Source organism: Excalfactoria chinensis, chromosome 16 (assembly GCF_039878825.1).
Source record: "Excalfactoria chinensis isolate bCotChi1 chromosome 16, bCotChi1.hap2, whole genome shotgun sequence".
Classification (NCBI taxonomy): Eukaryota; Metazoa; Chordata; class Aves; order Galliformes; family Phasianidae; genus Excalfactoria; species Excalfactoria chinensis.
The window spans coordinates 3,856,684-3,872,159 of NC_092840.1; the positions used below are offsets into that span (position 1 = coordinate 3,856,684).

General features: G+C 38.1%; 2 protein-coding genes across 3 annotated transcripts in view; one reads left to right on the forward strand and one right to left on the reverse strand.

Annotated features, from left to right (window-relative positions):
• Positions 1 to 1,297, reverse strand: part of RSPH14 (radial spoke head 14 homolog) — a 57,729-nt gene extending 56,432 nt beyond the window's left edge. The window contains exon 1 of the mRNA XM_072350634.1: positions 828 to 1,297. Within this exon, the coding sequence (XP_072206735.1) occupies positions 828 to 1,134 (307 nt within the window). The 5' untranslated portion in view covers positions 1,135 to 1,297. The remainder of the gene's footprint in view (positions 1 to 827) is intronic.
• Positions 1,298 to 2,133: 836 nt separating this feature from the next.
• On the forward strand, positions 2,134 to 14,882 carry RAB36 (RAB36, member RAS oncogene family). 2 transcript variants are annotated; one of them, XM_072350635.1, is made up of 11 exons: positions 2,134 to 2,246; positions 2,750 to 2,838; positions 3,999 to 4,087; positions 5,573 to 5,638; positions 6,202 to 6,303; positions 7,943 to 8,007; positions 8,366 to 8,417; positions 10,116 to 10,197; positions 10,782 to 10,872; positions 11,437 to 11,556; positions 11,770 to 14,882. In XM_072350635.1, the coding sequence occupies exons 2-11, from the start codon at positions 2,770 to 2,772 to the stop codon at positions 11,832 to 11,834; spliced, it is 801 nt and encodes a 266-aa protein (XP_072206736.1). In that variant the 5' UTR covers positions 2,134 to 2,246; positions 2,750 to 2,769; the 3' UTR covers positions 11,835 to 14,882. The 2 variants fall into 2 exon arrangements, with proteins under 2 accessions (XP_072206736.1, XP_072206737.1); XM_072350636.1 differs by lacking the exon at positions 2,134 to 2,246 and adding an exon at positions 2,249 to 2,334 and having other exon boundaries at positions 11,770 to 13,330.
• The last annotated feature ends 594 nt before the right edge of the window (positions 14,883 to 15,476 follow it).

Genomic DNA, 15,476 nt, shown 5'->3' on the forward strand with positions numbered 1-15,476 from the left:
ATTAGGCTTGCACTGGGTAATAGTGGAAACAAGTTGCTGAATTCTGTACCAGGTTATGTCTAAACTAAAGAGTTAGAAAGTTATATAACTCTAAAAAAATTTATACTGATGCCAGTGGTGCTGCTACTGTTTTGGAAGAGCAAGTGTATGCAGATTGAGGACTATATTTCTTTATTAAGTCTCACAAGGGCTTTGTAAAAGCACAGAGGATTACCTTCCATGTGCAGAAACAAACTTGGGTTGGCACTGGAGGAAAAAAACAAACAAACCAAAAACCTACTGCTAATTAAACAATGATTTTATTTTTTAATGACTATTGGTATCTGTTATGAAGAAAACGTGTGTGACAAACCTGAAGACTTAAATTATGGGGCACTCACATCTTCTCTGGATGTCACTGCCAGGGCCTTACTGCCCTCAGAATAAAGAGTTTCCTCCTAATATTAATTTAAATCTCCCCTCCTTTAGGGTAAAACCGTTCTCTGTTGTCTAGTCACCATCTGCTCATGTAAAAAGTCTCTCTTCTGTTTGGAAGCTTCCTTTGAGTCTTGGAAGTTGGCGATGAGTCCTTGTCTTCTCCAGCTTGAACAAGCTCAATCCCCTTAGGCTCTCTTTAAAGAGGTAGGCTTTTTTGTTTTGTTTTAATTGTAATATAATATTCTTTACCTTTTCATGATTCAAAACAAGTACAGGTTAAGATCAAGATATTCTCCTGGCCGTTTTCTTTCATGAATTATATTGCAGGGGTAAAAACAGGACAATAAAACACAACGCATCGCTCTCTGTTGCCACCACCGTGTCAAAGCTTATGGCAGCAAAGCACTTACCTATTTGGAGTGCCTGGTAGATGTTTTCTGGGTCATGGAGCAGATCACAGAGTGCCCCCAATGCCCGCTGCTGAGTCAGCACCTCTGGAGATTGTATCTCTCTGTTCAGTTTAGGAAGAGCGAGCCTCCCAAATGCAATAGGAGCTTTTGTTGGATCTATATCAGGGGGAAGCTTGGCTGAGATACGAGTGGTTGCCATCCCTACTGTGTCTGGGAAGGATTCTTCTTTATGCTTAAAAAAAATACTGCAGAATGACTCCGCTTGGTGACAAACAACTGATGTTACCAAAGCCACCACTGTGAGCATTAAACTGAACGGTCCTCTGTCCCCTCAAAGCACAATTCTAGTACACATGAGGTTTTAGGAAGCTGTGAAAGAAGAGAAAGAAATGACCGTATAATCATAGACGCCCGTCTCAGCCCGAGCCCTAGTTGCCTCTCAACGGCTCCTGTGCGCCCGCGTTCTGGTTACCACAGCAACCCGCTCTTTGCGTAAGCACCGCTCTGTGAATAAAAACAGGCCCCATGCTCCTTTCCTCTGCTGTTTCCAGCTTTGCGCCAATAGCGTAATCAGCGCGTTCGGCGGTGGTTGTTGAGAGGCAGTGACGTCAGCGGCGTGGTTGGTGAATCGGAATGAATGGCCGCTACTAGCGTGGGGTACGGGGAGTTGTGTGGGGAGCTCGGGTGAAAGCGGTGCAGTATGGCTGCTCACAGCAACTGCCTTCTCCGTAAAGGAGAGAGTGTAATAAAACACCGGGATAGATTCTGCTTTGTCGATCACCAAAATCCACAGAAGAAAAGTACAGCTTAAAAAATATATGTATATCTCTTCAGGAAACCTTTTAGCATCCTAAATGCAGTCTAAACGACTAAGTTGATTATCAATACTTAATACAGAAAAGCAATGGGGTTTCTAATTCTTTAATTATTTGATATGTCGTCAGCCAAGGTATGTGATGTGATTCAAAATGGCTCATGCACGTCCTGACTCTGAGCCTGAAATGAAAGAAAGCTGAAATTCTGGGGGAAGGAGGGAGCAAAACAGCAGCTCTGGAGTTTCTTTATAATTGCTAATATGCTTAAAATTAGCTCTGTAACAGCTCCCTACTCCATTAGTTCCTTGTCTGCTGGCTTAATCCTGCTCGTTTTCCTATTGCAGAGGAAAACAGCGCTATGAGGCAGGATCAGAGGACCGCTGAGATTACTAAAGAGTAGTTTGTGACCAAAGGAATCTGAATGGCCGCTAAAACAGGATCGTTCTTCTAAAACCACAGCCCTGCGTATGGTTAAATTACTCCCTTCCAACTCCTCCTCCTCAGAGAGAGGAGGAGAGGAAGGGAACTGTTGCAAGCCTGTTGCCATGGGCACGCGGCTGCAGGCTGCTCGTGTGATGGGATCCTGCCGCATCTGCAGTGCACGGTGAGTCCTTCCTTGCTGTTTGCTGCATGAGGATTGCTCTCCTGTGTCAGACTGTCTACTGATCTTGTTCTTTATGAGTTGGTCTGAGGTGAAAGTTTGATGCTGTGCCAAGAAATGTGGCAACTTTGTTGTTTCTCCTTTTCCCCTTCTGAGATAATGAAATCTGATATCCCCGAGATAAGTGTGCTTATAGGTGTGGGCTTTTTATATTAAGCACTACAAAATCGTTTGAGGACTGAACTGCAGTTGTGTTCACTAAGTGAACGGTCTTAGTGCTTTTCTACTTAGAAAAAGCCACTATTTCTTCCTACACTTATGCGGACAGAAGTTTTCCTTTTTCATGGGGAACATGTTTTTGTCAACTGGCAGTTCTTTGACTTCATTCTATACTAGGAGGAAACAAGTCCAAAAGGACTGTTCATGTTTTGTTTTTAATGTTTTTTTCCTGTGTTGAGACAATTCTAGAATATTTTGTTTCACTTCACGTGTTTTCTGTCTGGCAGAATTGACCTGAGTTTGGAGGATGAAGTCCAACCTAAAGCATATGGTTCCCCCAGTGAGCAGGGACAGAATAATCTCCCAGTTCCCTAAGGTAAGCATTCCTTATCTCTTTGCTCAGAGGATGTATCACTTGCCATGTCTTTCTCTTGTGCTAATATTTTGGTTTGATGTATGTTTGATGTCTTCTGCTAAAACTGCAAGTTGTTTAAGAGTTTATTTCAGAAGTGAATGTGACCTTGTTTTCCCATTCAGTGCTGATGCACTTAATAATAAACCAGGTATCTTCCTCTGACCTTAACAGAAAGTGACTTTTGCAACAGAAGTGTTATCTTACAATATCTGTTCTCTGAGCCAAACATTAATAATTACCACACTTACAAAGTTCTTATATGGAGAGGAAATGAGAAACATAGCTGTTATTTAATATTCAAAAAGTCTAGTTTAGGTCAATGTGGAGTTTTCACTTGAAGAATCTGAAAGCAATTTTAATCTTCTGTGTGAGTAGGAAACTTAGTCATACTGTAGATCAAACATGGTAGGCACTGTAGGAAAACAGATAGTGAAGATCACTCTTACCCCCAAGGAGTTTTATCCTTGAAGTAGAAAAGAATGATTAAAGGCAGGTGAGGACAAAGAATTGCCATTCTGTTCTTAATTTTGTTCAAAACACCCTTTTAAGAGGTTTTTGCACTTCTCTCAATCTCAGCTTCCTATTTTGCTTTTAGTTTTATGAAAACTGTCACTGTTATTTTAAGTAAATATGATGTACAACATGCTTTCCTTGTTTGTTGGCCTGCTAAGCTTAATGGAAAATTAGTAATAAAATCAGTGCTTCACATAAGAAAGAGATTTAAAAGACTTTGTAGTCTGAATGATTTGCTAGTGATGTGTTCCCACTTGTGTTTTCCTTGCATGTCTTAGATTATTGGAATGATTTAAGATAATTAATATTGTACAAATTGATCAACAGATTTATTTACTGTGAAAGTTCATTGGGGCTCTGATGGAGTTGTTTAGTAGTTGTTTGTGTAAACAACTCTGGTGGAGTTGTCTGGAGGAATTTTATAAACATACCTGTGCATCAGCCTTACTGCCTTCTAACCCTTCTATCCCTTTTCATAAGCCAGAGTATCCCTGTGTTTGACAAGCTTTTTGAAGTAATCTCCTTTTCTATCTCACCTTGCTGATTTGGCTTCCTGGTAAGCAGACATTATAGACTTTATCTCAGTTGCTCTTCTCTTGTGTCTCTAGTGGTACACTCCTGAGGCCTGTCTTCAGTTCAAAGACCACTTCCACGCACAGCTCAGGACTGCCTGTCAACAGAGCACTGGAACAGCTGGGCAAGTTTCTAATAAACCAAGTGTGCAATGAGACAAGTATTTTAACCTCTTTACAGCCTGATTCCTCCATAAGTTTTTCCTGGTTCTACATGTTGAACATTCCAGTGTGACCAAAGTCAGCTAAGTCTGTCCCCGTGGTTCTTCTGTACCATTTCACAGTAAATGAACGAAATGCTTTTTCTTTACATAAGTTTTAAAGATCTTTTTCTTCTTGGCTTAAGTGAAGTTGAAGAAAAAGAGCTGTTGTTTAGCAACAGACAGCTTAGTTTAAAGGATCAACCAACTGCTTAAAATTAGTGTTGAATTTTGGTCATGCAGATCAGCGTGAAAAGCAAGTCCTAGAGCACTTGCAAGGACGAGAGCAGATGTACTGGCACTGGTAGAGAGCACAAAAGGACTGCATACTGAGTGCAACAAAAATGAACTTGATAAAAGCTTTGGGGCAGATATAAGCACAGCAGTTTCAAGTTGTTTGAAGCACATAAGAATCTAGCTTTAATATTTTAAAACTATTCATGCTGAGAAGTTGTCTTAAATGTTTCCTTAAAACTGGAACAAAATTCTGGACTAAAAAATCGAATGGAAAATAAATCTTGAATTCTAATATTCTTTAATTTTTTTCTCTTGTCATCTCTCTCCTAGAACACAGACATGTGGTAGCTTTAATTTGTAGTGAGTTAAGCCTGATATAACCAGATACAGCATTCAATACAAGATTGAATCTTCTGTTTAAAAAGCCATTCTTTGATACAAAACAATATTAAGTCTCCTAAGCCATTTTTGTAGCATGTGCAGGGGAGATGTCAATCCAAATTTCAGTCAACAAATAATGTACAGTCATTTATTCACCTGTGTCTCCTAACAAGTACACTACATTTCAATTTTAAGAGTGCAGATGAGTCACCTCCAGCCCATCTGCTGTATTCTGTGGGAGAACCCAGGGCAAAGAGGATTATTTGCATGAGGCAAGCCTCAGATTAATGTTATTTCAGGTAGAAAATGTATTGGCTCTAATCATTATTTTTTCCCAGAGACAGATTCTGCAATGAGTTATTTTATAATCAGCAATTTTTTGTTTGTGCACTTTAATTTTAAGTCAATGAAAAACTCGTAACTGATTTTAGTGGCAAAAAGGAAAAACTTGTACTTTTAATGGGCTAATAAGGATGTAGATGCTATATGGTCTTAAGTGCAAACTGCCAAGTGTAAAATCTGTCCTTGAGAGCATTTCTGATGAAGTCTTTCTGCCCCATAGAAACTACACACAAAGTAAGAAATTGGCTAATTCTGCTCCAGAGTTTTTGACCTTTTTCTTTCTTATTATTTAAGACTCTGATCCTGCTGTGCAGCATTGTGCCATTCAGGTAAACTGGAGCTGCAGATGGATGAATCACTTGCCATTTAAGGATCCACCTCAGAATTACTACAGTGAGAATATTGAATTTACTACTAAAAGCATTAAATATTTTTGAATATTCCTAACAGGTTGAAAATATCCAAAGTGGTTGTGGTAGGAGATGTCTATGTTGGGAAAACTAGCCTCATCCACAGGTATGGTGTATTTCAGCAGATGGATTGGTTCTGCTCTTTTCCAAGTTGGAAGTGTATCACTTGTTGCAGTAAAGCTTTCAGGAATCTAAATTGAATAAATATTCAATCAAATGTGATATAGTGCAGTATTTACCAGATCTTGCAAACAGATCTTGTGCATTTTGCAAATCCAGTGAACAGAGCTCTGAATTTCTGTAGCTTGTGATTGCATTCTGTCTGTTTGCATTTTCAATTATTTCTGTGTTCCAAAGTAAATTTGTTGGCTATTAATCTCATTAATACATTTCTTTTGTATTTATGACCCCAAATATAAAAACTAAAAACTTGATGCTGTATCTCCTAGACAGTGCAAATAAATCATTTTGATTCTTATCTCATCCTGAGAACTTGCTAGATGTACTTTCCAGTTTGTTATTCACTATTTTTTTAAATGTGTCAATGTTTTTATATCTGCTTCTGCACAATATAGCCACTCCACTGTTATTTAGTTCTTTTCTGTTACTTTGCAGCTATATGTATTCACGAATTGTTAATATTTCATCCTTCCCCTTCCTTCACTGCAGGTTCTGTAAAGATCGTTTTGAACGAGATTACAAGGCCACTATTGGGGTGGATTTTGAAATTGAACGATTTGAAATAGTTGGAATACCATATAATCTCCAGATGTAAGTTGAAATATGAGTTAAGTTCCACATACAGTACAATCTCAGAAGAGTTTAAGTTGTTACAGGTTCTGGTACTACAAAGATTAAAAAAAAAAAAAAAGAAAGGAAAGAAAAAGCCCATAGCATAAAATGATCTGAAAAACAGATTCTGTACCTGGGCCTGCAGTTTTAATGAAGTAAATGAATAGGTAAAATCCCTTAATTTACTCTTGGATCTCACATTCCTGGAAATGTTATAAATTTGTCAATGAAAATTTGTTTTGGAAGTCTTGCACTATTTCAGTGCCGTTCTGCCTTTTTTAATTCTTGGAAGAGAAGCAGAAACTTTTGCAGCATGTTTTGTCGGGTGCTAGCATTGTACTACTCTGCCATTTGGGTTTAGTAGGTTTTATGAGCATGGAACTTGACTTCACTGAAGGGTTTTGGGGATTTCTGCTTTAATTGAAATCAATTTTATGGACTCTGATGATTTCAGCATCTCCTAGTTGGAAAACAAATTTCTTTCTCTAAATCCCAGAAAGATCTAAGTGTTTTAATTAGGACGTGTATCTAAAGCCATTCTGATCTTCAGCTATCTTTATCAGCTTAGTAGGAATCCTGGCTTTCTCTCACCTGCTTTGGTTCCACTGAAGAATGTCCTTTGCTATTTTAATTGGCTAACTGTATTGCTCCACAAAGTCCATTATTTAATCATCTGTGCTATAGCATGATGTAGGGCAGAAAAGAGATTCATTGGATGAAGCATTGTAGCACATGAATCTTAATAAACTTTTTACTTAGGAACACATTTTCTCTGAAATATCAGTGCCTAGAGATGTAAACAGATGGCTAGTGAGATTTACTGAGAAACACTCAGAAATAATTTATCACCAATTTCAGAGCCATTTTGTTTTTTTAAATTCTATTCAACACCGCCTTTCTGGAACTCGAGTGCCTTGAAAATCTGCACTGGTATATCAGTAATTTGTCAGCCAAAACAATAAGGTTCATGGGCTGCTAAACTTTAGGTCCTGTTATCTTTAGTTTCCCTGGTGGTGATGTAGAACACTTCCATTTGGTAAGCACTGGTGCCCCCTCTTGCTGAGAGATTTCTGTACAAGCTACGTTTGCAAATACTGGCAGTTCTGTTCTGCAAAAAAGTCCCAGACCTTTGTAGTACTGGCTGTTGGTGGGAGAACTGTGTATCATCTTATTCATAAGTAGTTCTTTCTTTCCTTTTTCAAATTTATTTATTCTTTGGTGGTGTTATTAATGGACTGGTATCAGAGCATCAATTGCAAGATTTCAGATTGCCATGGAAAGGTATAAATATGATATAGATAATGTTGAGATATTTTAAGAAAAGAGTATTACAATACAGAATGCAAAAGTTTGAATTGTGTCTCAAAGAACAGTCTCCAAAATAACTAGTTAAAAAAATTCACTCTGAATAAAACCAGAACTGAAATGGCTTAATTAAATAGCGGGGCTTTACTGTATTTCTATCAGAAGTTAATAAATAACATGTTCCAGATGGAGAAGAGTGTGATACCACAGAAGTGTTACCAACTTGTACCAGTCTGTTGCTTCATTAGTATGTTTGCTCAGGTTACGCTTGATTTCATTAACCTGAAGTTTCTTTTTTTCCCCCATTGCACAGATGGGACACAGCAGGTCAGGAAAAGTTCAAGTGCATTGCATCTGCTTATTACCGAGGAGCTGAGGGTGAGAACAGTGTTAATTTGGTACTGCCTGTAACAGGAGATTATATATACACCTACATATGCTCCTTGAAAAAGATACATGCAATGGAATGGAATTGCCATTATTGGGAAGAGGAAGAGACTGAAAATCTCATGAATACATTTGCTGCAAGCTCTGAATGTTGTGATTATGAAGTGATTAAAAATTGGTACCCATGTCTTGGGAAGGGTGGGGAATCAATTAACCTTCTGAGTCCTACATGTTAAATCTACTGTTGTACTGTATATGTATTAGTTCTGTTTAACAAATTAGTTAAATTGGGGTGATTTCTGATATGCTTTTAAACATAATTTCTCTTCTTCCTCTCCTTTCATTACAGTTATAATAACAGTGTTTAATCTGGCTGATATCCAGACATTGGATCACACCAAGTAAGTTTCTGTATTTTGGCTTAGCCTTTACAACTTTCACAGAAGATTTAATTGTGTTGCATAGTCTGTAGTTGCTGAGAACTTGCTGGATCAGAAGAGTATTTTATTCTGAGCTATAAACGAAAGTGTGATAGTCACATATTTGGGATGTTCAGGGTGGGACTTTTCTGAGAAAAATGCTGAACATCAATTTGAACTTTGATGTCCTTTCTCAGTCACTTCAGTAAAAGCGGTATCCTTAGAGAACTAGGCACAGGGAGAGATTAGGTGCATCCCAAAGACATCTTCCCCACTTCCTCCCCCCCATCTGCTGTAAACAGAGTAACATGTTTACATCTGATTTAGGTAATGAAACTGATGCAATGCATTTCATGCATAGTCTCAAGAGCAACTGATTTTCTATGTTTACTGATAGTCCCGTGGTTGTTTTGTTTTTAATTCTATTTATTCATCTATTTTCTGTAGTGATTCTGCTAGAACACAGCAGAGTAGTCCAGCTAGAAGGGACTCTCAAAGACCATCTGGTCTTCTTGACCTCTTAAGTTCTAATCCAAAGTTAGAGCATGTTATTGATGGCATTATCCAAATGTATTTTGAGCACTAACAGACATGGGACATCAGCTACCTCTCTAGGAAGTCCATTTCACTGTTTGACCCTTACAGTTAAAGGAAGTTTTTCCTAAAGTCTAGTCCGAGCTTCTCAGGCACACTGTCCCTCACGTGTTGAGAGATATGCTATCAAAATGAAAAACAAACCAAAACCCCAAACACCCAATACCTATATAGACTTTGTATTTTTAATTCAAAATGTATCCGTTTAGGTACTTGAAATGGTTTGCTAATAGCAGCACACTAACTGTTGTGAGTAGACTTGCTTCACTTTAAGTGCAGGCAGCAGAACACTATGTGTTCTATCCACTAGTGTGGATGTGTGATCCACACTACTGTCACCAGAATGAGAGCTTACATGTTCTAACATACTGTTATGACTGTAAAGCACTTATGTATTTTTCTACAACTTGTCCTTGGTCTTATTTAAATGTGTACTGGGGGATTTCCTCAGACAGTTGCTGTGCTACTTAACGCCTTTACAGAGGACTTTGTAAAATCATATATGTATTAGTGCCTCTGCTTGACTGATAATAATTGAAACGTGTGAACTTGATTTCCAGCCCTCACACGCTCTTCCCTCCCTGACTTGTGTTGGATGACTCCAAAGGCACTTGGTTGCCAGAGTAAAAAAATATACAAGCTTATGAGACAAGAGTCACGAAACCTTGGGAGATGCTTTATAATCTTACTGAAGAGATTGTTACACTCTTCTTTTTTCCCTTTGTTGCCTAATCTGCCATGTTGTTTATATATATTTTTTTCATTCTGCTTCTTTTTTCATTATCACTATAAAGAATTCGCCATGTTCCATTATGCTGAATATTATTATACTCATCTCTGAGTATTAATATTATTGTGGAATTTACACTGTACAGTGAGCATGTTCTCACTTTTCAGTAGTGGAACGTATGTGTTCCATGGAGTTGGAATAGCTCCTGTTCCCTTTCTGTTTTTAAAAAGAAAAAGCTTTTAACACACTCACATCAGCTTATTCTCTGGCTTTTCTTGTGACCCTGTTATCTGTCTCTGTCTCATTTGTTCCATGCTGCCTCTGACTGATTCTCTCATCTCTCTTCTGCTTTTCAGGCAGTGGCTCGAAGATGCCTTGAGGGAAAATGAGCCAAATTCCATCTTCATCTTTCTGGTTGGAACAAAAAAAGATTTGGTGGTGAGCAAATAGCAAGATACTGATGTGACTAATCACGTATAGAAAATGAGTGGGAAAATAAAGTACAAAAAAAAGAAAAAAACATATTAAAGGGAAAGAAGTCTTGAAGAAGAGATAAAAGAAAAAAAAAAAAAAGCAGGAGGTGGGGAGAGAAAACTGAGAAGAAAAAAGGGTCTGCGACAGAGGCAAGAAGGATTAAACAAACAAACAAACAAAATCATTATCATTAGTCCTTCCTGTAACTTTCTGTTAAAGGCAGTTAATTATAACAAGAATTTGAAGACCAATGACTGTGCTCTTTTCTTTACTACTCTCTACCATGCAGTATAGCTAGATACAATGGTTGCCCTTTTTAGTTATTTTGCTTCAGTGTAACAGAAGATAGATGAAGATTTTAAAACAGCGCTGAGTAATTTCCAAGGATTAGAGCACTTCAGCAACAGTGTCTGATTGCACAAGCTCTCAGGCAAGGACAGAAATGCCGCTGTGAAAACTAAAAGCATCACACTATAGATGCTAGCACCACTTCTGTGTCATTACCAGCATACTTCTCATGTTAAAAGTATTCCCTGGTTTTTACTTAGTCAGATGCTGTTTGTAAGAAGACAGAGCTAGATGCTATCCGCTTTGCCAATGACATGCAAGCAGAATACTGGTCAGTTTCAGCCAAAACAGGTAAGTTACTGCAAAGGATATAAAAATGATGTAACCAGAGAGGCAGACCTTAAAGTGTAAGGAAGCTGAAGTTCCTTATACCTTTATTTCAACATATATATATATTTTTAAATCTTGTGGCATTTTATTACTTTTGGAGACTTCATAATTATTAATGGTTGATTTTCAGTTAAGCATCTGCATGTGTGCTTTCATTGTTGTGTTTACAGAAAGGTGTGCTTAAGCTGCTTCAATGTCTAAGCATGTTTAATTCATGGATAATTACTTAAACATATGTATGCGCTTCTAGTTGATTAGGAATGAAAATATTGTGCCACAAACTGAAACCTCTTTGTTGCTGAATTTAAAACAAACAAACAAAACAAACAAACAGGGGGTATGTTATTCTAGAGTGGGGGCAAAACAATGAATTCTCCCTGCAGCGTTCAGAACAAGTCAGATTGCTGGAGATGCCCGACCCTTCCCAGTACTAAGCAGTGGTCTGTTCACAGGTGTGTTTGTTCATATCTGATCAGGCACTGATGTGCAGTTGCAAAAATGCATCCTTTTTGTTCCGTTTCCTAGGGGAAAATGTCAAAGAGTTCTTCTCCCGAGTTGCTGCCTTGGCCTTTGAACAGTCCATGCTAAGGGAGCTAAAGAAAACCACGGGGCACATGGCTCAAATTGGGACAGAAAACCTCATCAGTATGTTAAGTTTTGCTTGTCTGTAGTTTGCATCTTTATGATCTCAAGGACTGGGGATGTTTACTGTGCACTGAAGCCTGTCTCACACAACCACAAGCATATTAACTTCAGTGCCTACCTGAGTGACTGGGGCTTCATTCAACTATTGTTACCTTTAATATTGAATTATATTATTTCTTATGAATTGAGTTTCTAACTTTATGGCTTCTACAGGACTGGAACAGAACCTGATGGAAATCCCAGAAGGCAACAATCAAGAAAGCCTGAGTTGCTGTTGACTTTCAACTCTTTCTGCAAGTGCCACACTTTTCTGTAGTACAGCACAGAACACCTGCAACAACAAAAGCTCTAAAACCAGAAGTAAAAACTTGTATTTTTAGAAATGAGGGAGAAAAACCTTATTCAGACTTCCTTTCTGAGACTTCTTTTATTGTTGAAGGCTTACTTTTGCTGAAATGTATAGTTATGTAGACTTCTCTCTGTGTAGTAAAAATATGGCATCCTTGTCTCAGTGCAAGAAGGCATTGCCAGCACTGTGTGCTCACCTGTCTGCCACCAAAACTTGTAGTCAAAAGTTATGTAACTTAATCATGTTTGGTTATTATTAAATAATTCTCTAGAAATCTTGAATACTGAAGTTGCATTCTCATGGGAGCAGAAAGAAAGAAAGGAATAGTTATGAAAGTACACAGATGCAGGCTGTGTAGTTTTCATTGTGATTTTTCCATTCAGAAAAAAATCTGTGCTTTTGTCTTTTCCACTAAAGAATCAAAACCCAACATTCAAATATTCCCAAGCCTGGGAGAGGTCCTGATAGAAACTTCAGTGTTTTATCCTGGCTGCCAAATGTAAAAAAAAAAAAAATGCTAGCAGATAATAATGGTATAATTTTTCAGCCTCTTCAATATGAAAGAATAGTCTCATAATGGTGCGTGACGTATTTCATGCAAGTATGAAATGATGTATGACGTATTTTCAGCCTTCCATAAGGGATGCGGAATTCTTTCTTACATTGATCTTCATGAATACTGTCTACACTGCAGTTCCATTTAGTTGCTAAGAATAATTGCTGGCATTTAATTGTAATTTCTTTTTTTCTTGATTGTTTATAGCATTGTAACATTATTTTGGAGGCATATGCAGTCTTAGCCATAGTCATACCTACCTGTATACCTCTCAGCTAATAAGTTTAGATTCAGTACTCTTGCTAAACTTTTATTCGCTATCATCTGCCTTTGCTGGACAAGATAATTTGATCACTTGATGATGGGAGTGATTTGCTCCACTGCTTAATGGAAGATATAATAGTGGAGAAAGAACTTTTTGCCAGTTTGTGAAAAGTTTAAAAATATATGTGGATTTAGATGGATGGGAAATGGTGGAGTTTTCCCAAGTAGACACATGCTTGTTATGCCCCCAGTTGTTTGCCATAAAAGGACATCATTATTGGATACTTACTGTAGAACCTGCTCTTTAAGTTCACTGCTGACACTTGATATACTGGCTGATCAAAAATCATTGCTACAGATCTACCTTTTCAAATACCCTTTGACTTAACCTTGTGCAGTTATTTAGAAGTTACAATCATTGCCTGATATGGGGGAAATAGGCTCTAGGCACCGCTGAATGCCACACAAGTAAAGCAGCTTTACGAAGATCTTCAGGTAGGAATGACTGATGCCAAAAGATACTGCTGTTATAAAAACCATTCCTGCTAATAAATGACATTGCCAGAAATTTGAATGACAAATAACATTGTCTGAAATTACAGTATAAATATTTACTGAGTATGTGTGACTGTGTTAGTATGATTGATTTTGGTGATTAGGTTTCAACTGCATGAGTACAGAAGTTTAAAGGAAATGCATAAAAATTACAGAGGAATGAAATGTGTGCATCTTGTTGAACATAAAGTCTGCTCCTCTATATCTTATAGCTTTTTAGTTCTAAGGATCTAATCCAGCATACGTGCTATGCTACATAAGAAAGCATGGAATGTATTCTGTAGTGCTCTAAATTTCATATCGCAGCTGGGGAGGGAGAAAAAAATGTGTAGCTATTTACAAGTTACAGTTTCTGAAGATGCTCATTTAGTCAGTACAGAAAGTACAGTACCTGGAAAACTGAGAAAATAAAGACAGACATTTGATAATAAATCTACACATTGAGTATGGCCTGCAGGTCAAGGAACGTGATCCTGCTCTTCAGTACTGGTGAGACTTCACCTGGAATACTGAGTCCAGATGTGGAATCCCCAGCACAGGAGAGACATGGGCCTGTTGGGTGCATCCAGTCAAAGGCCACAAACATGATCCAAGGGATGGAACACCTCTACTGCAAGGACAGGCTGAGGGCTGGGGATGTGCAGCATGGAGAAGAGAAGGCTTTGGGGAGAGCTGACAGCAGCCTTTCAGAATCTAAGGGGGGTATATGGGAAAGAAAGGGACAGACTCTTTAACAGGTCTGTGTGATAGGACAAGAGGAAATGGTTTCAAATTAAAAGAGAGAAGATTTAGATTGGATAAGGAAGAAGTTTGTTTGTTTTCAGTGAGGGCAGTGATACACTGCACAGGGTGCCAAGTGAGGTGGTGATGCTCTGTCCCTGCAGACATCCAAGGCTCTGAACAACATGATCTGTCTTGTAGATTTCCCCATTCATTGCAGGGACATCAGAAGGGACCTTTAAATGTCATCTGGTCCAATTCAAATGGTTTTATGATTCTAAGCTAAAAATATTTTAGCTTCTCAACCATTTATTTCCTCAAAAATTGTTTTCTATGAAAAAGTGAGGGGGAAAGATAGCTTTCAGTCTTTTAATTACTTTTCTTTTTCTGTGGCTTATGATGTAAACTAAAGCAATTACCAACAGTGTAACAGAGATCTAGGATTTATTCATTTTTTTTTAAGTCTTTTTTTTCCCCCCCAATTGATTCTGTTGGCAAGGACAACAGTGGAGCATTTGGTGGAGAAGATGAATATGTGTGGGTACGTAAGGAGTTCTTTATCTGATTATGGAATATTCTGACCTGCATCTCTTTCACAAGATGATGAATGTACACTCTACTTGTACCATGTGTGATACTGAGTGGGCACCATCTTGAGTTCGAATGAGAGTAGTAAAAGGTGTTTCACTCTACTGCTGTGTCTTATGTATGCATATAAAACATGTTGCATTTCTGTAATGCTTTTCAGAAGCAATTTTACAAGCCTATTAGAGCCACACAACCATTGCTTCATACCATGCTGTGCGCGCATGACTACTGCTAACCTCTTATTACTGGTAGAAGTTCTTAGAAATAGTATTAAAATCCTTTGTTTGCATATGGAAAATTTTCTATGAACTGACTTGAAACTCAGGATTTTGTGTGTTAAGTGTGTCAGAGAAGAAAACTTGGACACCGTACGTGTTACAGTCATTGGAAGGACAGTAATTTACCTGTAGGTTGGACAAGTTCAGTGTGGCTGCAGCAGCAGTCACCCAGCTGTGTATTATCTATATCTGTGGTGCATTCTTGTAGCTTCACATGGCTGTTACTGAGCAGACAAACAGGTCTGTCTCCTTCCTAGGACAACTGATAATGGTCCTGGAGGTCGAAAGGCAAAAGGTAGGTTTTGCAGGATGTCTTCCTGTCTATGCTGGGTAGGTGCAGGCACATGATTGGTACCTGCAGCAGCAAAATGAATCAGAAGTAAATAATATGTATATTATATATACACATACATAATATATAATTCTTGAAATAAATAAAATAAATCACGGACTTTTGTTGCTGACCATAATTCTCTCACAAAATCAGAGATGAAATCTCTTCAGCAATGCAGTCGTGTTGTTTTGAAGACCAATGGGACAGTTTTGCTAATGATTAAGTACATTGCTTGAGGTCATTATTGGTTCCAAAAACTTTATGCAAAACTGCATT